This window comes from Pseudorasbora parva, chromosome 2 (assembly GCF_024679245.1).
Source record: "Pseudorasbora parva isolate DD20220531a chromosome 2, ASM2467924v1, whole genome shotgun sequence".
Lineage (NCBI taxonomy): Eukaryota > Metazoa > Chordata > Actinopteri > Cypriniformes > Gobionidae > Pseudorasbora > Pseudorasbora parva.
This window is the reverse complement of record NC_090173.1, coordinates 45,370,864-45,395,807: the sequence shown is the minus strand read 5'-3', so window position 1 is coordinate 45,395,807 and position 24,944 is coordinate 45,370,864. Positions and strand designations below refer to the sequence as shown.

The window sequence follows — 24,944 nt, the reverse complement described above, 5'->3', positions numbered from 1 at the left end:
ATTTGCCCATTGTGTCACTCTCTTATAAAACAGTATTTGTTAACTAACTGATATTATGAATTGAAAGAGAGTGGCAGAATCTTTTTTTAATTGCACTATAAACCAATAATACTATTTGAGTTCGCGGAGCTCATCAATTCACATGTTGCTAGAGCGCCATCTTGAACCGCCCCCCAAATGCAAAACTTTACGCAAGGATTTGTACCGGATATTGCGTCATCAGCGTACGTGTTTGCGTATGCGGAAACTGTCGTATGTGTCTGAAATTTTTCAGAAATCTGTAGAGTGGCCAGACAACAGGCCGGTGCGAAGCTGCCTTTTTAACATCAGCGCCTGCAAGGAGGAGGTGGAGAGTAGGAGGGTCGACGGAGGAAGGCACACTCTAGAATGGATGAAGCTAAAAAAGAGGGACATATGGCCTCAGACGGCGTTGGTGGGCCGGGGGGGACGCAGACGCGGGCGCCGAGCGATGAGCTGGTGAGATCAGTGTCTCTCCACAGCCGCAGGCCACGCGTTTTGCACGGTACGGTGTTCCCGTTTCTCCTCCTCTACCCACTTTGCTTATATACGTGGTTTGGAGTTTACGGGGCTGCCGAGTATGTTGAAGCCGGCCTGCTGGCGCTCGCCGCTCTCGGGATCGCGCACGTCCTGACAGTGCTTTCTGGCTACTGGTCCGTGCACGCGCACTGCTGGCTCACCTGCTCAAAGGTGATAAATAACACATAAAAACATATATGTACAATCTAAACATTAGTGTTAAATACTAACACGTTTTGGTAATGTTTTTTGGCTTGGTTTTACTTGAATAAGTAAGTCAAAAATCCAAACATATGTTTGGGACATCTCATAATAATACACTGACTGTTATGCAATTATATTTTAAACAGGAGTCTGATCCAGCCAAAGCCACCTTTGCAAAAGTTATACCAACACCCAACAATGGTTCAGCTGAATTAGTGCCTATTCTGAGGGATAAGGTGAGATCTTTTTTTCCTGGTGTTTAAGAAAACAATCAAATAAAATAAGTGTAACCATTTTAATAAAATTAATGTAGTGTGTTTTGTAATATTTTATATTACTTTCTATTAATAAAGTTTAAGTTATAAATACTTTGTGTTCTCTAGTTGCTTTTAAGATAACTCTGATATAAATTCTTAATTTTATTAGGTTTTGCATTTGGTTATATATTTTGACATTATTAAAGAATAGTTCATCATGGCTGATTTTTTTTGATTGAACCCCAAAAGTTGCTCTGTATTTTTGACCACGAAAATCATGTGCCTTTTTTAAAATAAAAAAAAGACCATTTAGCCTTTTGCAATCACATCCATGATTTTGTGTGTGTGTGTTTTGTACCATTTAAATTAATTAAAAAATGTATAAACCCAAAATCTTTGCTCTAAAATGTCCAAAAACCACCAGATGGTAAAACAATAGCAATAATTAGATATGTTGATATTCAGATATAATTATTTTTGATATTTGATATGATGATTTGCAGTATCTCTAATGTTATAATATAGTTGTTACACAATCACAATTAAATAATTTACTAAATTATTAATATATTAATATATAAATAAATAAATATATACATATATATATATATATATATATATATATATATATATATATATATATAGGCTCTTATATATATTATATATAAGATCCTGAAAAAGTCAACATTGACAATAATCTTAAATCATTAGCATCAAATCATTATATCAGAATGATTTCTGAAGGCTCATGTGACACTGAATACCTGAGTAATGATGCTGAAAATTCAGCTTTACATCACAGAAATAAATAATATTTTAAATTATATTAAAATAGAAAAGTTATTTTACATTTTAATACTATTTCATAATATTACCGGTACTGTTTTTAAAAAAATAAAATAAATGCAGCCTTGGTGACCGTAAGATACTTCTTCTAAAAACATTATCCTACCGAGTCTTACCGATCAAAAACGTTTGAATGGCAGTGTATATGTGTGTGTCTATGTGTGTGTGTGTGTATATATGACGGTGCATGCAAAAAATCTTTTTTTACAAAAGCCTACATCGTGCTATCATTTATATTAATTAATAAATAAATAGATTAATTTATCTGAGGTGCTGGAATGCAGTTCCGGGCCATTCCGGCCCACTTAAATTCCTGTATAAACAATTTATAAACCTAAATCTCTGTACAACTGGAAAAAGTTTTGTTAATTCATTGGTTAAAAGATGTGGAAACCTAAATGTAGGTTAGATAATAAAAATGCTTGAAGTATATATTTTTTGTGCAGGATGAGGATGGAGAGGAAAACCTGTCCTTTGAGTTCCAGAAGATCCGTTATGTTTACGACAGCAAGGAGAAGAAACGCTTTCTGCAGGTGGCATTTCCGATCAACTTTCCCATGAGTCATTTCCAGAACTGGAGAGGTTATCAGGAAGAGGCTCAGCTACGGGCTGCAGAGAAGAACTACAGCACCAACCGTGCAGAGATGGTGGTGCCGGACTTCCTGGAGCTCTTCAAGGAGAGAGCCACAGCACCCTTCTTTGTCTTCCAGGTGCGTTTGCGGGGCCTGTGGTTTTGATTTTACCTGATGGATTGATGGCCTGTGCGTTATAAATGAATGAGTATACTGTAAATGCATCAACTTATGCCCGTGCTTCTCAATTCTGGTCCTGAAGGCTTTTTAACACTGAAAATTTATGAAAATTATACATCCTGTCTCCAGGATTGAGAAGCACTACCCTGCATGGATTAACCTGCATGCTTTTGTTCCCCTGCAGGTGTTTTGTGTGGGTCTGTGGTGTTTGGATGAGTACTGGTACTACAGTGTCTTTACGCTCTTCATGCTTGTGGCATTTGAAGCATCTCTGGTGCAGCAGCAGATGAGGAACATGTCAGAAATCCGGAGGATGGGAAACAAACCTTACATGATCCAGGTAACTGATGGATTACGGCCCATGTTTGTCCACTAACTCTTATCAAAATGTTCTTTATAAAGCACAGTGCTGGTTCTGCCTTCTGATTGGTCAATGCAAGATTCCATTTGTGATATCATCCCCAATATAGTATCATGCACTATATTCCCAAAAGTATTGGGACACCCCTCCAAATCATTGAATTTAGGTGTTTCAATCACTTCCATGGCCCCAGGTGTATAAGATCAAGCATTTAGGCCTGCAGACGCGTCTACAAACATTTGTGAAAGAATGGGTCGCTCTAAGGATAATTTGAGTACTTTGCATTTGTAACAGGTCTATCGGAACAGGAAATGGAGGCCTGTATCCAGCGATGAACTAGTTCCTGGAGACATTGTCTCAGTTGGTGAGTTTTATGTAATCTGTTTCAAGGTTTTTCCTGGGTCATAAATGGTATTTTGTGGTCATCCACACACAGTACAAAGTACTCAGCCAATATGAACTGCGAGCCTAATACTGACAATGGCCCTACTTTATATTAGGTGGCCTTAAGTACTATGTACTTACAAAAAAAAATAAGTACAATGTACTTACTGTGTTCAAAATGTATTGCACAACACTTTTGCGGATATTGAGGTGGGATACGGGTAGAGTTAGGGCCAGGTGTGGTGGTGTGAGTCAGTTTAAGGGTAGGGTTAAGTGTAAGGGAAGTGCCAACTGTGTAATTACAAATGTAACTACAGAAATTAATTACAGACGTAATTGCATGCCGGTATTTTTAAAATGTAATTACAATGTACAAACATGTATGTACACAATGTGCATTGTATCAAATGAGTAATTAAAATGTTAGTACATAGTAGTTAAGGCCACCTAATATAAAGTGGGTCCCTGACAATAAATCCAAAATAATTGCAAAGAAACTGGTTGTAAAATCCACTTATACTATTTATTCATTAAGTAAAAAACAATCAATGTCAGGACAGAGCATAAATAAGAGCTTAGAACTATTAAATCTGTACATTTATTTGTAAAAAGTCACTTAAATGCCTAATTTGAAAAGTTTGTAATAAATGGAACAAAAAGTAATACATGATTACATAGAAAAAGTGGCAGGTCTATTATTTAGCATTTACACCAAGACTTAATGGACAGATCATTTGAAATACAATATCAGATTTTTTTTGTTCCATCCATTGCTATAGTTAATCACTCGCTGTCAGTCAGACTGAATCACACATTTAAATACAGATGTCAAAGTGTAGCTATGTGCAATGCGCAGTTAGCAGAATAAAAAAAACAATATACAGTGAGGAAAATGAGTATTTGAACACCCTACTATTTTGCAAGTTCTCCCACTTAGAAATCATGGAGGGGTCTGAAATTGTCATCGTAGGTGCATGTCCACTGTGAGCATAATAATCTTTAAAAAAATATCCAGAAATCACAATATATGATTTTTTTAACTAATAATTTGTATGATACAGCTTCAAATATGTATTTGAACACCTGAGAAAATCAATGTTAATATTTGATACAGTAGCATTTGTTTGCAGTTACAGAGGTCAAACGTTTCCTGTAGTTTTTCAATAGGTTTGCACACACTGCAGGAGGGATTTTGGCCCACTCGTCCACACAGATCTTCTCTAGATCAGTCAGGTTTCTGGCCTGTCTCTGAGAAACACAGAGTTTGAGCTCCCTCCAAAGATTCTCTATTGGGTTTAGGTCTTGAGACTGGCTAGGCCCCGCCAGAACCTTGATATGTTTCTTACAGAGCCACTCCCTGGTTATCCTGGCTGTGTGCTTTGGGTCATTGTCATGTTGGAAGAACCAGCCTCGACCCATCTTCAATGCTCTAACTGAAGGAAGGAGGTTGTTCCCCAAAATCTCACAATACATGGCCCCGCTCATCCTCTCCTTAATACAGTGCAGTCGCCCTGTCATGATGTTACCACCCCCATGCTTCACAGTAGGGATTGTGTTCTTGGGATGGTACTCATCATTCTTCTTCCTCTAAACATATTTAGTGGAATTATAACCAAAAAGTTCTATTTTGGTCTCATCTGACTACATTACTTTCTCCAATTTCTCCTGAGGATCATCAAAATGTTCATTGGCAAACTTACGACGGGCCTGGACATGTGCTTGTTTAAGCAGGGGAACCTTCCGTGCCATGCATGATTTCAAACCATGACGTCTTAGAATATTACCAACAGTAACCTTGGAAACGGTGGTCCCAGCTCTTTTCAGGTCATTGACCAGCTCCTTCCGTGTAGTTGTGGGCTGATTTCTCACCATTCTTAGGATCATTGAGGCCCCACGAGGTGAGATCTTGCATGGAGCCCCAGTCTAAGGAAGATTGACAGTCATGTTTAGCTTCTTCCATTTTCTAATGATTGCTCCAACAGTGGACCTTTTTCACCAAGCTGCTTGGCAATTTCCCCGTTGCCCTTTCCAGCTTGTGGAGGTGTACAATTTTGTTTCTAGTGTCTTTGGACAGCTCTTTGGTCTTGGCCATGTAAGTAGTTGGATTCTTACTGATTGTTTTGGGAGGACAGGTGTCTTTTATGCATCTAACAACCTCAAACAGGTGCGTCTAATTTAGGATAATAAATGGAGTGAGGTGGACATTTTAAAGGCAGACTAAAGCCTAGTTCAGACTGCACGATTTTCAAACTCGTCGGGTCACTGCTCTATTCACACTGCATGACTATCTGGGGTAGCATTCAGTCACTGCTGTGTTCACACTGCACGATGGTTTGACGACAGAGGAGTTCACACTGCATGACTGAACAAGAGGAAGAATCGCCGACAACTCTCTCTCTCTCCCGTGCGCAAACTACGGTTCCCAAACACACGTGCGATGTGACAAGTAAACAACGCGAGATCACACGTGCGTCAGACCGGAGTTCTCCCGCGAGACTTGGAATTGTTATTAAAAATGATAAACTGCACAAAGTTTGCTTCAAATTGTATGTGTGCTGATTTGTGGAGAAAAAGAAAAAAGATTATGGCGGAAGAAATTGTTGGAGAGACAGAGGGAGACAGGATTTTGTTCTGCAAAAACAGTTTGAGGTAAATAAATAATTTTGTAATGTGCTGCTGCTGTGGCTGGATGTGCAAATGTTTGGGCTTTGTTTCTGTTTGATAGAATTGTAAATATATCTATTAAAATACTGATATTCTGCTCTATAACTCCTCTCTGAACGTCCTGCTGCCCTGTATCTCACTCTCTCATTGGCTGTCGGTGTAATTTTCAGTCAGAACGCAGTTCACACAGCAGGAGTTTGAATCGCCGACAGGTCCAGATATTTAGCATGCCAAATATCTCACCGGCGTCGGCGACTCGTCGGCGATTCTCTCTGATCGCGTCTTTGATCATTCATACAGCGTGATTGTCACTCGCGTGCACGAGCACCGATTTGCCTGTGATCTCGGGCATTTGTCGGCGATTTCACAAAACCTGTCGGCGACTCAAAATCAGGGCAAAAATCGGGCAGTGTGAACTAGGCTTAACAGGTCAGTGAGGGTCAGAATTCTAGCTGATAGACAGGTGTTCAAATACCTATTTTCAGCTGTAATAATAGTTTTAAAAAAAAACTATATTGTGATTTCTGGATTTTTTATTTATTTTTTAGATCTCTCACAGTGAACATGCACCTACGATAACAATTTCAGACACCTCCATGATTTCCAAGTTGGAGAATTCGCAAAATAGCAGGGTCTTCGAATGCTTATTTTCCTTATATATATATATATATATATATATATATATATATATATATATATATATATATATATACACACACACACACACACACCGTATTTCGTCAAATAAAAGCCTGTAGTCAATTAAACACCAGGCTTCTGATAGTGGCCGGGGGCGTGGTCAGAACAAACAAATAAAGGCCGGGGGAAAATGAGTGGATAATCTCCTAAATGCTGTTAATTTAATGCGAAACCATCCTGATGCCACGCGCCCCGATGCGAGTCATGCCAGTACGACACACTAATCCTGGTCTCTTCTATAGTTAACCTAAAAACTTTACAGGGATTGCTTTGTAAATTAAATTGAGAATGTGCCATTTTAAATAGGCTACTATGATGAGAGATGCTACGTCTGTGAAAATGCCGTGTCAGGCAGGCTACAGATATCGATCTTCACAATGCGTGCGCCTCAATCTGCTCCGTCAGTAGTCAGGGCACTGATCAGGGAGTCAGTCCATTCACTTACCGGTATGTCCTGATCAGTGCCCTGACTACTGAACTAGGGAGCTGATTAAGACGCACCTAATATTAGCCTTGCGTCTCTTTTATGTCTGAAGGCTTGTTTATACTTTCGCCTGACTGCGCGCGAGCATAGGAATGAACCTGCCTATGCTGTGCAATGAATCTCTTATTGACATTGTTTATACTTTGTTGACTGAATACATTACATTTTTATATACTCAAATAGAAAAGTTATTTTAAATTATGACATGGTATTTTTGATTAAATAAATGTAGCCTTGATGAACACAACCATTAAAAAAATGTTTTAATCATTGTCAATGCTGTTAAAAGTTAAGATAAAAAGTGTTTGGCTTCTGGTGGTCATGTCCGTAGTTACTCTGAACTACCTGTTACTTTCGTATCTTGTACTTTATACATCCATTCAAATGTTAATGCTAATCTAATATTCAGTAGCATGTTAATAAACATCGTTTTGTCATGTTGTCACAGGACGGTCTCCTCAGGATAACCTGGTTCCTTGTGACGTGCTGCTACTGAGAGGCCGCTGCATTGTGGACGAGGCTATGCTCACAGGAGAGTCTGTACCTCAGATGAAGGTGCGTCTGGTCGCGCTCTGCACAGAATCAGCAGAAAACATCAGCAAAATCTGCTGTCTGTAATTGGCTGTGTTTTGTCTGTAGGAGCCGGTGGAGGATCTGGACCCTGACAGGATCCTGAACCTGCAGGCAGACTCCAGACTTCATGTCATCTCAGGTGGCACCAAAGTGGTTCAGCACAGCCCACCTCTCCGAACCAGTGCTGGATTGAAACGTTAGTACTCACAGCTGTGATTGGTCCACAAGAACTTTTACATGTGCTTTAGCTTAACTGACCAATTAAAGAGTAACTTTAAATATTTTAAAACCTGTTCTGCATTGTGTTGGTAGTATATGCAAATGAACAATGTTCTTTGTGTTACCTCTGCGTTGTTGTATCCCCGTCCACAGCAATTTAAATAATTATTTATTTCTTATTTTAAATGAGAATGCTTAAATGCTTTTTTATATTAGTATTAGACTTTAATTAAATTCAACAATTTTAATGGTATTGAATTTAAAAAACATGAGCCAATAAAATAATCACAATTTTATTGAAAGTAACACTAAAATTGACAGAAAATATATTCATATTAAATATTAGTTATATTAATCTTTTTTTTCAATTATATGCAAGAGAATCAGGTTTATTTTTGGCAAATTATTCAAATAATGTATAATCCTACAAATCTGTACTACCTAGCAAAAAAAAAAAAATTTGGTTGATATTTTTGGATCTAAATAGGTAAATGCTTAATGTCAATGACTGGATCATTATTGCAGGGATGCATGTTATATGTTTAGCAACAGTTCTTCTAACCCTGATTAATGGAGTGTGTATCTTTTCATTTCTTAAACAACTATGTAAGAAGAAGGTGTTGAATGACTTCAGGTTTTTAGTCGACATTTATGTGATGAAAGTTGACGTCGACTAGTCGTTGATGATGTCCTTACTGAACAAATAACCCTGAACCTTGAGCTGAGATGTGAAGACAGGTTTTCTTGACACAGTGCTGCCCGTAAGGTTGTCGTTATATTGCTCACAGATTTCTGCTCGAAGCACAATAAAGAAGCACAAAAAAGATTACATGTAAATGAATGCATTAGTGAAAGAGTTATTGCGTGTGTATTAATTCAACCTGCCAGCTTCTGCCTACTAATAGTGAAACTGTGACTTTTCAGTTTTCTGAAACACAGCCTGCATGTCAGGAAATGGCTTCTGTTCCGCCCTCTATAGGCCAGTGACTAGTCGACGTTTAGCTTAAAGCGTCATGGCAGAGCATTAAAGTCAACCAGTTGGTGCAACCCCTAGTAGGAAGACACATCATGGACATATTCCAGGATGACAATGTCAAGATTCATCATGCATGAAGAATCATTTTCACACATGAATCAATACCTCTGATTTCATTAACTTTTAAATTCATTAAAAGTCTTTGGGATGTACTGGAGGAGACTTTACAGAGTGCTAGATTCTTGCATTGTTAAAATCTTGACCGAAAACTGATGGAAATAGATGTAGTGGTGTTATGTAATTTCTGGCCAATACTTTTCAGTCCATCCCTAATTCTATGTCTTCAAACAGCAATTTAATTTTAATATATGTAATTACACTCCCTCTTTTTCTGTCTTTTCACAGCTGTAGACAATGGCTGTGTTGCTTATGTTTTGCGGACTGGATTCTACACTTCTCAGGTGAGGTGCCTTGATCAAGTTGCATGTTTTGTTGCACGTGACCCCTTCAAACCTCTCCTTTAATCTTGTATCTTTAAACTGTCTGAAAATGTGTTGTTGTTTTTTAGGGCAAATTATTGAGAACGATTCTGTTTGGCGTGAAGAGGGTAACGGCCAACAACTTGGAGACCTTTATCTTCATCCTTTTCTTGTTGGTTTTTGCCATTGCTGCAGCTGTGTATGTTTGGGTCGAGGGTGAGTCACCTTCATGTGTAAAATCTCCTTTCACAGGGATTGGGCAGGATAGTTGACTAGTTGTTAAAAATTCACCTGATTAATTAGTGAGGTTGACTAGTCATTATTTATTGCATTTTTTTTCTTCTTGTTTTTAGAATTAATGCTGTTAGACACTAAAATCTCTGAAATGTCACAGAGAATGCATCTCCTTTAATTACTGCTCAATTACTCAAAATATTTCAACTTTTTAAAAACAAGTTAAATCCTGGAATCTCTGTTCAGGTCAGTTGTGTTATGTGCTGAGTCATGGTTGTTTTGACCCAGCTGATCTATATTTTCTGCTAATTTAAATGTCTTTTTTTACTCTTTACAAACAAACCCTTCTGGGATATTTGTGCATTCCAAGAATTTTCTTCATTTCAAAAATTTCAGTTTTTGCACCTTCACTACCATTGAAAATGTTATGGTTGGTAAGATGTTTTAAAATTTGTTGTTGAAAGAAGTATCATGTTCATCAAGGCTTCGTTTATTTAATGAAATCTACAGTAACAACAGTAATATTGTAAAATGTTTATATATTTTAAAATGTAATTTGTTCCTGTGATCAAATCTGTATTTTTAGCATCATTACTCCAGTCTTCAGGGTCACATGATCCTTCAGAAATCATTTTCATTTTTTTTGCTGAATAAAAAAACAGCATGTAATTTAAATATAAATATTTTATAACATTACAAAAAACATTCACTGTCACTTGTGAACAATTTAAATTATAAATATAACTCCTATCACATCAGTTTTTACTTTTTTTTTCTGTGATTCTGGAGGAACATTAGATATAATATATACGCTGTCTCATACTTCACTCTCTGTGCCTTTTCAGGGACGAAGGACCCGAACAGAAACAAGTATAAGCTGTTTCTGGAGTGTACTCTGATCCTCACATCAGTAGTGCCTCCTGAATTACCCATAGAGCTCTCACTGGCTGTTAACACATCTCTCATAGCGCTGGCCAAACTCTGTGAGTGACTACACTGGAGTCAACATGTTGGTCAAGACTTAATCTCACTGTTCTCCCCCTTTTCAGACGTATCCTCTAATATTCTTCTCTTACAGATGTATTTTGCACAGAACCTTTCAGGATCCCCTTTGCTGGGAAAGTGGAGATTTGCTGTTTCGACAAGACTGGCACCCTGACAAGTGACAGCCTGGTAGTCCGTGGTGTCGCAGGGCTCAGGTAAAGTGTGAGGCAAAATCATCCTGAAAGTGTTTCTCCCTCATTATGGATCCTTTTGACAGACTGTGATAATGCATTTCCTCAGTTATTAACATCTGAAATCTAGCAGAGTTTTTGATTAATGTACACTTACGTAAACTATACTTTGTGTTAAATTACCTTGGCATTACATCAGAAAATGTTTTAACACTGCAGCCTGAGTATTTCTAATACAACAACTGAGTGATTGATGGCAAATTTGACATCTTTCTTTGTTCAGAACTAGTGTTGTCAAAAGTACTGACTGCGATACCAAATCATTACTGAAATTTTAAAAATGTGACTTTGAGCACTGTTGAGCGGAATCGTAAACACCTCTGACTGGCCGTTGTGCTCACACACTCATGAAATATGTCTGTGATTGGCTACAATGACCAGCGCTTCACAAACATGTTGTAAAAATACATCAATGTCGCTTTTCACAGAGTGCTTACACAGATAAAAACAAAGTGTTTGAATGTAGGTGTCTATCGCCCTATTGGTCCGCTGGTCGACGCCTGCTTGTGCTTTTAAAACCTTTTCAAACACTTCTGTGTGCTTTTCAAACACTCCTGTGTGTTGATCATTATAGCTAATCACAGGCACATCCGATGAGCGTGTGAACACAATGGCCAGTCAGAGGTGTTTACGATTACAGCTCAACAGTGCTCAAAGCAACACATTAAATTTCAGTACTGATTTGGTATCGCGGTCGGTACTTTTGACAACGCTATTCATAACTGAATTAAGCACTAAAAGGTGAATTGACTAGCTGCAGTGTATGATGATGCCTATGACGATTTCCACTTCTGAGAACCCCTGAAATGTGAAAAGATTCCATTGTCTGTTTCTGTTCCTCCTTTCCTTAGAGATGGGAAACAAGTGATGCCCGTTTCAGAGATTCCAGTGGACACTCATCGGGTGGTGGCTACGTGTCATTCGTTAGTCACGCTAGATGATGGACAGCTGGTGGGTGATCCGCTGGAGAAGGCCATGCTGACCGCAGCGGACTGGACACTCACTAAAGGTCCAATTTAAACACAGATCTGTTCATTCGAGCTCAGCGACTGGATTATAAATGATCATTTATGTGTAATTTTATCAATTTTCCACCATGTTCTTTTTATTTGTCTGCAAAATATTGAAAACCATTCATTTTTATCTGGCAAAATTGCAAAAAAAAAATTGGTCATTTTGAATTATTGACAGTAGGGCTGCCACGAAATGCATATGGCAACGGCATGCAATATCTGAATTATTTTAATAGGCTACTTCAACATTGGGAAAAGTGTAAGTTTTAGGTCGGCATATAGCAGAGAATAGAATGGGTGCACAACTATTATTACTTATGTGATTTGTTTGACGTTAAAAAGAGTTATTATATGTAATAACTTCTGAAAAACAACTGCTTGCAGTTTCGTTCTGTCTGCTCTCTGACACACACCTAAACGTGCGCAGAAGTGGCTCTCTGAAAGCATGTGATCCCTTCAGTTCTGTTTTGTGTTTTGTTACACACTCGAACTACCAAATACACACACTTTTTTTAACAGAATTTTTTGCTAAAACACTGCTAGTCACTTTCAGAAGTTGTAGCGATGCTCTTTTCCCAGAAAGAATGTGAAACTCAAATGGTATCATTTCTCCGCTTTTTAAAATATTTTTTTATATATAATTTAAATAGATTTGACACGCTAATCGTATTGCATATCAAATATCGCATTATTTAACAAAGTGCTGCATATCAAATTTTTCTTCAATATTGCATAGCCCCAATTGGCAGCATGTTTGGTTAACCTAGTATGTATTGCATGCTTTCTGTCCCTGTTTAGATGAGAAGGTGTTTCCTCGCAGCATAAAGACTCCAGGGTTGAAGATCCATCAGAGGTTTCATTTCGCCAGTGCGCTGAAGAGGATGTCAGTGCTGGCGTCATATGAGCGAATGGGTTCCACTGAGCTCTGCTATATCTCAACTGTTAAAGGTGCACCTGAGACCCTGAAGGACATGGTGAGCATCTCTTTTGCTCTTTAGGTATATGTTTGTTAGTTCTCTGTGGTTTATAATGCACATCTGACCACATGAACAGAGTGCACCCTTAGCTTTAAAATGAGCTGTGCAAACAAACTATATACTTATTTAAAGCTACACTGTGTGATATTTCCCCCCATCTAGCGGTGAAAAGGTATATGACCATCCAGTGAATATTAGTTTCTGTTCCTCTCAATTCCGATTTTGTTTTAACTCCTACGGTGGCTGATTAAGTCCAAGATTAGCATGGCTTCCAGTTCGGCCTTGTCCATGAGTTTTTCCTAATTATTAATTTGTCTTAACTTGTAGGTTGACATCTATGTAAAATGAATCAGTTTTACATTTTCATTATTTTTTTTTACCCTTTCATTGCTAACATCAGCTATCAGGTTCCCAGATAAATGCAAGCTAATCTTAGTAAAGTAACTTTTATCAGTGCTATCGTTATTCTTTATATTGAACAACATCACTAGCGTAAGGCAAAGTTTACATTGTAGGAACAGACTTTCAAAAAGGCTTTCAGGTTTTCAAATAGCAGTCTCAAGCAATCCCCCTGTTCACATTCGCTACGGCTTGAATTTATGGGTATGTCCCTCTTTGGCTAATGTACTTTCAAGATGGAGGGGCAACATGGCGACCTGCATTCAAACCCCTCACCCGTATGTATTTTCAATGGCATATTATAAACTTACGAGAATACTATATTACTTGAAAGAAGTAAATATACATTAATGAGCACATATATTTTTGAAAGAACTAAGTGTTTTTAGCTAAGAATAAACTAAAAAAGTTACACAGTAGCTTTAATTAAATTGCAGTCTTTTGCAATTTGATATGGGCACGAAGCCATATTGCACTCCGTTTTAGTTTAATTGACAGATACTTTGCCAAAGCAATGGTGTAAAACAGAGACCTTTTTATGTTTTACGTTCTAAAAATGTTTCAGTCCATTATAAAACTGGTGGCACAGATTAGACTATGGTGGGCCGCCATTTAGCTTCGCACGAGAAGCACTGATCATTCCCTCACACACTTTGTAGGGTTAACCTTTACACTGGGTATGTGGAAAACAATATTCTCAAAATCAAAGGCAGTGGGTTGCTGGAATAACTAGTCAGTCTAAAAAGCCCTGTAAAATGATGTCGGTTAATGTCATGACACCATCAGGATTGCATGATCGCTTTTGGGGCTGCATGAAATTGAAAAAAAAAAATACATTTAAGTTTATTATACTATATTACAATAAGAAAATTGCATGAGTTGAATTAATCTATTTGGACATAATTAATTATTCTAGAATGATTGGGGTCTTTTTTCTTTCTTTTTTTAGAGTAGTGCATCCACAAAGTGTATAAAAATATGAAAAAATACTTTTTACTTGAATTTGCATGTAAATCATCCATTTAGGGCTGAAAAATTTAGGCGAAGACCTGAAAAATGTGTCAACGTTTTCAGTAATCATAATGTAAACAAGTAAAAAAAGGAATTTTTTTTTTCTTTCCCTTTAAGTTTGCATTGGACACATTCCCACTGTTTTTGACCTTTTCACTATGACTATAAAATAATTATTATATTAAATATTTTTATTAAATAAAACAAAATAAGAAATAATTTCTAATATTAGTTTACTGTAAAATAAAAACAAATTAGTTTAGTATTTACATTAGTATTTAAATAATTTTATAGTACATCTGTAAAATTACAATGCCAATATTTATATTTATTTCCTTTTCAAATGTTAAACCATCAAGCGATCGTTTGCAGCTCACTAGACCGTGTTTAAGTGGATCTTTGGTTTCACACCCTAAATGCTTTCTTTAACCCAACCTTGAAAGGAAATCGTATTGATCAAAAATCCTGTTCTGTATGAAAAAAGTATGTTCTGATTGACTTGGTCATATGTTGTTTAATAAGACATTGTTTGTTCAGTTCTGTGAATGTCCAGCCAGCTATGACGAGGTGCACAGAGAGATGTCACGGGAGGGAGCAAGAGTTCTCGCACTGGGATACAAAGAGATCGGCCACCTGAGCCATCAGCAGGTAGATCCCTGAATGAAATCTGAACATCAGGTTTCCAGATGCTCTGTTGTTTCTCACAGGCTGTTGTGATCATACTCTGTGTGTGCAGGTGAGAGAGCTGAGCCGTGAGGTGCTGGAGTGTGACCTGCGCTTCGCAGGGTTCATGGTCGTGTCTTGTCCACTCAAGACAGATAGCAAAGCAGTGATCAGAGAGATACAAGAGGCCTCACACCATGTGAGTGGGTTAGCTCGATATGTGAAAATGTATTTGCTAATGGTTGACAAGTATCCTTTGTTTTTTAAATATATAGGGCTGCCTTCGACTAAAGATTTTTCTAGTCATTCTTTTAAAGGGGTAGTTCAACCCCAACATGAAAATTAGCCCATGATTTCCTCATTTACTCAAGCCATCATAGGTGTATTTGACATTCTTCTTTCAGATGAATACAATCGTAGTTACATTAAAAAATGCCTTGGCTCTTCCAAGCTTTATAATGGCAATGAATAGCTGCCCCAAATTTGAAGCCCCCATCTCTGGAGGGTTAATAAAGGCTTTATGAAGTGAATTGATTTAGTTTTGTAAGTAAAATATTCATATTTATACCTTTTATTTTTAAATAAATGTATATGTATAAAAATATAAATAATTATGATTGGCAAACAAACATGCTTCCAATGCTATATATTTGACTTGATATTGACTTCAAAGGCCGGATATTACTCTCAATCTGAATGTGTGTATTGTAGGGCAGTATAGTTTCTTCCTTCTCTTTTATATTCAGAACTTTTTGTTTTCATTTTTATTTAGTCCATAAAGAAATAGTTTTCTAATAATTGCCTTTTAAAGTCCTTTTCCTTTGGCTGCCTGTTTGTTTTCCTGAGGCAGATTTACCATTTGTCACATTCTCGGTCCACAGGTAGTAATGATCACAGGTGACAACCCTCTAACTGCGTGTCATGTGGCCAGAGAGCTCCATTTCATCCAGAAAGAGCACACACTCATACTGCAGCCAGGCCCCAATCCAGGTGTGTGACGCCTCTGAGAGTAACTGGAGTTACATGCTTCGAATCCATTTCATCTGTTCACTATGTTGTTGTTTTTTGCAGCTGAATGGCAGTGGGTGTCCATAGATGGCAACGTGTGCCTCCCTCTACCTCCTTCCTCGGTCTCTGATTTGGTCATGCGATACGACCTCTGTGTGACAGGAGAGGGGCTGACCAGGTTGACCTATGAACCCCGTTTACTCAACGCCCTGCTTCCTCACGTGCGAGTGTTTGCTCGCGTCAGCCCCAAACAGAAGGTCAGTTTTCCACGTTTGAGAAACCTACACTGAATTTTCAAACTCCGTATTCATTAAACCCTATGTTGTTGAGCTGTTCAACATGGTTAACAGTGTTGGTTTCCCTGTCTGTGCAGGAGTTTGTCATAACTAGTCTAAAAGGGCTGGGTTTCGTTACACTGATGTGTGGAGACGGCACGAATGATGTTGGTGCACTCAAACATGCCCACATTGGTGAGTCATTAAACATACTTGTGTTATCAGACATTTATAACATGCATGTAATGGATTCCTCCATGTGTAATTTACAAATCTAACCAAATATAGATAAAATTATATCTGGGTTCGTTCAAGCATGTCACAGATGGTAAGTTTAGCTTGTCGCTCGGTTAAAAAATGTGTGCAGTCTGAAGGTTTTAAAAGCAGGTGGGTTCTTTCTTTTCTTTTTGTGACTCAACACCTATATTGGTTCTTGGCTACAAAAATCAACTTCACTCATTTAACTGCATGTCACAGGTTGTACTGTACTGAATTTGGAACATACTTAAGTCAGTAGATGTACCCATATTGTAGCGTGTCCTTTGTGTTTACCAGGTGTGGCCTTGTTAGCTAATGCCCCAGAGCGCATGCCTGAGAAAAAGAAGAGAAGTAAAGACAAAGAGTTCTCTGGAGAGCCCAGACCTGGACCCCCAGTCCCGAGTTCAGGAGTCAAACTCAGCTCCCGTGCAGCCAGACAGAGAATGATGGCCCAGAGAGAGGAGCAGCTAGCTGCACAAAAGGTTTTTTGTTTTTGTTTTTTAACAGCCCCCCTCTATGATCATGTTTTGAACTTCAACATTTATTAAACATAAACTATTTCCTCTATATACGTAAACCAATGTTGCATAAATGCCTTGTGTCATAGGAGAGAATCAGTCAGGTACTGCGAGAGTTAGAAGAAGATCAGATTCAGGTGGTTAAACTGGGCGACGCCTCCATTGCTGCTCCGTTCACCTCTAAACTCTCCTCTATACAGTGCAGTAAGTTGAACATGTTTTCGATCAGTTCACTCTCTCATTTTGGGCTGTCTACATTAATCCAGATACATTTGAAAACGCATGTTTTTCCTCTGATTTGTTTTGGCATTCTGTCCACACTGTTTTACTCCCTAAAAAAGTAACAAATAATTTACTTGGTTACATTTAATGGAAAGTAATGCTTTACATTATTGTTGAAGTAACTAATTATGTAAATTAAGTTACTGATTACATTACCTATGTACTGTTTATGAAAAGTAATGTTGCGGTACTTGCAAATTAATTCACCCTTCGCGGCGAGTTTGATTGACAGGCGCTCTGACGAATCACAACGCCGATATTGCTATCCGCCATTTGTCCGACAAACAGATCACCACCCTTAGTAGACTGACATCGTTTTTAACGTGAAAAATTGTACAAATATGCTCGTATACTTGCAACGTTGACAGCAGGTATCCAGAAAGGCTTGGCGATGTACAGTTTAATCCGTTCCAGAAACCTGCCCGAAATCCTCATCTGTCAGTTCAGACAATGCTCTACACAAACTTCATGTCTGACTTGTCATACAAGTCTAGTTTACTGGTACACTAATTTATACCCCAGTAATTTACATGGTTTATCATATTTGGTATTTATATCCTTATTTACAAAGCGTGAGAAACAACACACCTGTCATTGGGGGCGGGTCTTTGCGAAGGGTGAATTGAACTGAAAAGTAGCGTGCATTACTTTTTGTTAATATTTACCCCATAAATTCATGTGTAAATTTATGAAGTAATGTATTACTTTACTTAAATTAAATTACATTAAAGTAATCTGATTACATGCATAATGCGCATTACATGAATTGTGTTGCCCCCAACGCTGGTCATGTGATGCATCGTACATTTAGATATCTATGGCCATACACACTTAAAGCTGCTATGTGCTATTCACTTGCACAATGTTACTAAAGATAAATGCTACTTTCTACAATCTTCATATTATATTCCTGCAAAGATGACAGTATTTAGTCGCAATTGCTGTCCTGTGGCAAAAGATGGGGGGATTAAGACACTTGAGTGCAACCTACACTGTATAAAAAATATTTTGCATTGGCTTTTTTGAGTTTTACTTGCTTTCCGAAGGTTGAGACATACTAGTAAGTGTTGGGGATATTTTACTAATTAAATGAATGTGCTAGAAGTATAGTGTGAGATTTTTTTTTCAGTTAACTTTTATTATATCTTGTGCACAGTAAAATTATTTAAGTGTGGAAGAACAACTTTTGGAAAACGCTAGTGCTGTGGACGAGAGCGTATTAAAACGCAAACACTTTTTAAAAATGTATCCAGATTATTAGTCCTCCATGCGATTTGCCTAACCTTGTCCCATCTGTTTTCAGTCTGTCACGTGATTAAACAGGGCCGCTGCACTCTGGTGACCACCCTGCAGATGTTTAAGATTCTGGCTCTGAACGCTCTGGTTCTGGCCTACAGTCAGTCTGTGCTCTACCTGGAGGGGGTCAAATTCAGTGACTTCCAGGCGACCCTTCAGGGCCTGCTGCTGGCCGGCTGCTTTCTTTTCATCTCAAGGTCGAAGGTGAGATGCTAGTGTTTTGTAAAGCTGCTTGTCATATAATGAACTGCATTTCCCTGACTGTGTATGATATCTGTTCGTCTCAGCCTTTGAAGACCCTGTCCAAAGAGCGGCCTTTACCTAACATCTTCAACCTGTACACTGTCCTCACAGTGCTACTGCAGTTTGCAGTTCACTTCTGCAGTCTGGTGTACCTGTACAGAGGGGCACAGAGCAGAAGCCCACCCAGGTATAAATGGGATACTTACTTTTGCCAATTAGTTTGTAACTGAAAATCTTAGAAATATCAGTTACACTGTTTATTTAAAGGTGTATTATGTTTTTGAAAAAAGTTGCACCATGACACTGACTCTGCACCAAAGCTAATGCATTTAGCCTAAAATATAGTAATATTGTGAAAAAATATAACAATTAAAAATAACGAAAAAAATGTTAAAGGTAATTTATCACTGTGATGCAAAGCTGTATTTTCAGCATCATAACGCCAGTCTTTAGTCACATAATCCTTCAGAAATCAATTTGATACTTAAAAAACATTTCTGATTATTATCAATGTTGAAAACAGTGCTGATTGTTTTGTGGAAACATGACCTTTTTCAGAATTTTTTAATGAATAGAATGTTGTTTTGCAATTATAAATGTCTTTAGTGTTGTTTTTTGCTATTAGTCATATCGCTATCACCACTTATTCTTTACGTGTGACCTCATTCTTTTCATTTGTGTTTGATTTTCATAATATTTGCAATCTGGCATCATGTTTAACCTCTCTTATTCTCTTTTTTTTCTCTTGCAGGACAGAGCGGTTTGTGGACCTGTACAAAGAGTTTGAGCCCAGTCTCATTAACAGTACTGTATACATCATGTCCATGGCCATGCAAATGGCCACATTTGCCATTAATTATAAGGTACTTTTAATGGTTATGTGAAATTATATTTAATGCATGTATTGAATATAATTCACTCTAACTGTACATTTAAAGGCACAGTAAAACCTACTAGAACAATGTTATATATTTTGTTGACTTTTGTGTACTTACATTATCCCAAATGTTTCCAAGAGTGTTTAAATCCAAAGAAATAAGTCATTTTAACCAGGACACGGACCATGTCTGTGCATCGCCTATCAATCGCTCGTCATAATAAAAGCATCAAGCGACGCCTTTGTTTTGAATAATTACATATTGTGGCTTTAAGTACTAAGTAATATTAATTAACTACATTTAATTACTATAGGGTTAGGTTACTTAACTTAACAGGTTTTGGTTTAGGGTTAGCTGCATGTAATTATGCATCATTTAGTTATTACTATAGTACCTACATGTAAAATGTGTAAAAAGGACAGTGTCAAATTAAGTGTTACCAAACAATGCATTGCACATAACACCAAATCATGGCAAACGTCGTTTAAAAAATATTAAATTTTATTGTACTTTATCTTTGTTTCAATGAATGAAAATTATTTTAATAGAATTTAGTTTAACAATAACAACAGCAGATGAGTGGAAGATTTTCATTGAATAACACATTTTCATTTTTGGGTGAACTACTCTGTTAAAAATTTCTATTTTTAACTTTTAACAAATTTGTCTTGTTCAGGGTCATCCGTTCATGGAGTCTCTGACTGAGAACCGGCCCTTGCTGTGGAGCATCGCTATATCAGGGCTCGCCATAGTAGGGCTGCTGACGGGATCTTCACCTGAATTCAATGAGCAGTTTGCCTTAGTGGATATTCCAACTGAGGTATGAATTCAGTACAACACGCTAATCACAAAATGTATTTGAAATGGAAAGGTTTGTATTTTAAGCAGTATGTCAGTACATCAGTAGTGTGACAAAATTGTCTCTGGGTTACTGTTTAATTCAATCATCGATCCAAAATTTGTGCACGAACGTTTACGTTCCTTATCATGAATTGTGTGTTGACGATTAATTATCTTACAAATAATTGCGGTTTAACAATTTGATTCTGTTTTTTTACATAAACTTACAGTGTGAGCCTAAAAGTCCTTACAGATATCATTTAAAAATAATTCTAAATATAAAAGAATAGCAGAGTTCACACCACAACTATGATAACAGCACAAGAACGATAAGAACAAAAATAATCGCTTTCAGAATGTTAAAAACATTGACAGCCAATCAGAATCTTTCCTGCTTTAAAGAGCTCCAGCATTTAAAACAGTAGACGACAACTCGGTGTGTGCTTATAATAAACAGAACATTGTCGTGAGTTATCGTTGTCGTGAGAATATAGTAAACATTAAAGTCATCTTTACAGTTATCATGCTTGGTACATACTTGAGTCTCAAGTCTCTTGATGTAAACGAATACACTACTTTTTTTATTTACCTGCAACTTTATTTAATATAATAATAGAAATCATAACGAAATAGGCTTATATGGTTTAATTTATTGCTATTAAATTTTATATCATTTTATACATTTATATAATAGTACTAAAAAAGCAAAATCCATAAATCTTCTTTTCGTTTGAAGGAAGCCCTTTGACTTTCTCTTGTACATTATAATTGTACAAGAGACTTGTACATTATAACGTGTACATTATAATACATAGAGTGAGTGATTGTACCGTTCACAATTATTGTGTAATCTCAAAAAATCGAATAACCATAATCAGATAATTAATCAATAACCGCTACAGGCCTAATTAATGTATAATTTAAAATCTCACAATAAATATTTTTCCAACCTTGGGTACCTTTGACTTGACTTTTCAACATGATTTGAGAAATACTAATGCATGTTATGTGATATACAGGGTTTCTGCAGGTATTGAAATGGTCTTAAAAGGGTGTTGAAAAGGTCTTAATTCACCCTTCCACAAATTAAGGTTTAAAAAGATGTCTTAAATCAGAGCATAAAGTCTTAAATTCATACATTTATGGCATTACATTTAGCAGACGCTTTTATCCAAAGCGACTTAAAACTGAGTAGTAGGAAGCGATCTATCGTGAAGAAGCGAAGAAACGCAAAAAGGGCCTTAAATACAAAGATTTGGATATTCCTCAGAGTAGCATAAGCTCGAATGGGGGGAAATGGAAGAATTAGATTTATTTATTTTTATGATGAGATGAAGTGCTCATGGAAGAGATACGTTTTTACCGTCTTTTGAATGAAGTGAGTGATTCTGCCATGCCGATGGAGGTCAGAAGATCGTTCCACCAACCGAAACGGTGAATGGAAAAGTTCTGGAGAGGGATTTCACGCCTTTCTGTGATGGTACCACAAGCCTTCCGCTCCATAGATGAGCGAAATGGGCATTAAATTGTTGCATGCACTGCAAAAAAATTTAATAAATTATATCTTCCTCAGTTTAAAAAATATATATATTTAGAAAGAACAGCACTGCAGTGTGATCAGAAGGTTTAGTTAAAGTTACTTCTATGTGTTTGGGAACAGAGCTATTCAAACCTTAAAGGGATACTTCACTGCCTTTTCATATTAAACTATGTTATTCCCTTAACTTAAACGAGTTGATACATACCTCTCTCATCTCAGTGCGTGCACTTAATCTCTCTGACGCGCAGTAACGATCTGATAGCATTTAGCTTAGCCCACTAAGCCCAGTTCATTCACTATGGTACCAAACAGAGATCAAGTTAGAAGCCACCAAACACCTCCACGTTTTCCCTATTTAAATACAGTTACACGAGTAGTTGAACGATCAAGTATGGTGACACAAAATAAAACGTGGCGCGTTTCTAATCGGATTAAAAAGGAGAACTATAATGTATGGCGGAATAGCACTTCTGAGAGTACTTCCGCTCGGCGCAGTAAAAAGTCCCGGCCGAAACATCTTTCCTCACATCTCCCTATTGACAGAAATGAGAGAGTGAGGGGGAGGTGTGAGGAAAGATGTTTCGGCCGGGACTTTTTACTGCGCCGAGCTGAAGTTCTCTCAGAAGTGCTATTCCGCCATACATTATAGTTCTCCTTTTTAATCCGATTAGAAACGCGCCACGTTTTATTTTGTGTCACCATACTTGATCGTTCAACTATTGGTGTAATTGTATTTAAATAGGGGAAACGTGGAAGTGTTTGGTACTTCTAACTTGATCTCTGTTTGGTACCATAGTGAATGAACTGGGCTTAGTGGGCTAAGCTAAATGCTATCAGAATGTTACCACGCGTCAGAGAGATTAAGTGCACACACTGAGACGAGAGGGGTGTGTGTCAACTCGTTTAAGTTAAGAGAATAACATAGTTTAATATGAAAAAGCGGTGAAGTAACCCTTTCACCTATTTCTCTCTTCTTTTTTGTGCAAAACAACTTAGAAAAGATCACAATTACATTTCATTCATATTTAAAAAGTGTCATTAATACAACTCATTGTGTTTCTCCCTAGATATTTACATTTAGAGATGTATTGACATGTTGTGTTGGCTTCACTTTATTCCTTACATTTTCTTAATTTGGTCTTCAAGAGGGGAAAAGGGTATTTTAAAAGTCTTGCCTTTATTTACCTTTTATCAAACCTGCAGAAACACTGTATATGGGATGCAAATTGGTATTCAACCTCATCGGTGAAATACAAATGTGTAAATATACAAATATATTTACAATAATTTTTTTATATTCTTTTTCTCTTTGCAGTTCAAGTTAATAATAGCACAGGTCCTAGTTGTGGATTTTGTCGCTGCCCTGCTGGTGGACAGAGTTTTGCAGTTTCTGCTGGGCAAAGGAACCCTGAGGTTGCCTAAATGAACTGTTATTGCCAACAGTCACCAAAGCAGCTGCTGCCCCTTGTGACCAGACTGTGAACGGGCTTTACAGGAACGCGGTACTCGACTGGCAGCAAACTCTGCAAGATGAGAGAGGATGGGCGTGAAACTCAATACTGTACACACCCCAGTGTTTCCTTCTCCTCCCTGTCTCTGTCTTTGCTCTGTCTTAATACTTTAGCTTCATTTTCTTTCTACTGACATCTTTAACCACCCCCTCTGCTCTAAAGGCCAAGAAAAACTACAGTATTGTGTTGAGGGTGAGAGTGTTTCAGTGCGGTTGAAGCGTGTGGCAAGGACGGGGCATTCTTAAGAAGTGTTTCTTTTTTTGTTTTATTTTCATCATTTTGTAAAAAGACAAACCTCAGAAAGACTTATAAATGACCAAAAAAACCTCTTGTTGTGTTATTTATTTGCATGACTCTTTCTCGTTGAGACTGCGCAAATTTGAATGAGAAAACAAGCAGATTTTGTACTGCTTTAGTTTAACAGCAATATATATGAAAATTCATATTTTTAGGGAAAATTGAAAAGTATGTTATCAGAATGTTCACTTGTAGCTTTAAAGCACATGTAGGAATGCTAATTATGAAATATGAATGTATAACATGGTACAATGTTTTTTTTTTTTTTTTTTTTCAACACGTGAAAGAAGGGCTTGGATTTTTTGAACATGTTTTTCAAATAATGGTTGGTGAAAGCAGGGCCTTTATTTGAGAACATTTTGATTGGCAAGTTTAAAGATCACAGTTTTATGTTAAATGAATTTTCTATGCAATAACTCAAAAATAATCACAAAATAAATATTAGAAAGAAAATTATAACATTTTTAAAATAAATAAAAATATTCATGCCAAAATAGTTTAAAATCAGTGCTTCTTAAACTTTTGATTTAAGTGAGATGACAAAGCTGTTTAAAAAATGTATATCTATATATTATATCCATATAGGAAAAACTGTGAAACAGGAAAAAAATGGGAGAAAAATATAAATATAGTTTCTTTCTTTTTAATTTTAATCATCGTGTGGCCTGTTTGGATGTTTACTTTGGTTCACTAGGGAGTCCTGGCTATATATAAATATATACACACACACACAGATCTAGACCCCTGAAGATGTGCTGTGGTATCTGGCACCAAGGTGTTAGCAGCAGATCCTTTAAGTCCCGCAAGTGAGGTGAAGCCTCCATGGATCAGACTTGTTTGTTCAGCACTTTTTTGCTTTGTGGCAGGGCGTATTATCCTGCTGAAAGAGGCCACAGCCACCAGGGAATACGGTTTCCATGAAAGGGAGCACATAGTCTGGAACGATGTAGGTGGTATGTCAAAGTAACATGTCGGGACCCAAGGTTTCCCAGCAGAACATTGCCTCTGGTGGCTTCCCTTCTTCCCATAGT

The 24,944-nt window shown here is 37.3% G+C and overlaps 1 protein-coding gene across 1 annotated transcript; it reads left to right on the top strand.

The window, feature by feature from the left end:
• Positions 1–238: 238 nt before the first annotated feature.
• atp13a1 (ATPase 13A1) lies at positions 239–23,944 on the top strand. The gene is made up of 25 exons (XM_067421691.1): positions 239–708; positions 888–977; positions 2,291–2,554; positions 2,781–2,936; positions 3,252–3,321; positions 7,637–7,743; positions 7,828–7,957; positions 9,362–9,417; positions 9,525–9,651; positions 10,515–10,652; positions 10,748–10,868; positions 11,756–11,913; positions 12,716–12,891; positions 14,842–14,952; positions 15,041–15,166; positions 15,849–15,957; positions 16,039–16,232; positions 16,349–16,445; positions 16,806–16,990; positions 17,116–17,230; positions 18,612–18,808; positions 18,892–19,034; positions 19,599–19,710; positions 20,402–20,545; positions 23,421–23,944. Exons 1-25 carry the CDS (start codon positions 388–390, stop codon positions 23,529–23,531), a joined length of 3,558 nt encoding a protein of 1,185 aa, XP_067277792.1. The 5' UTR covers positions 239–387; the 3' UTR covers positions 23,532–23,944.
• Positions 23,945–24,944: the final 1,000 nt, after the last annotated feature.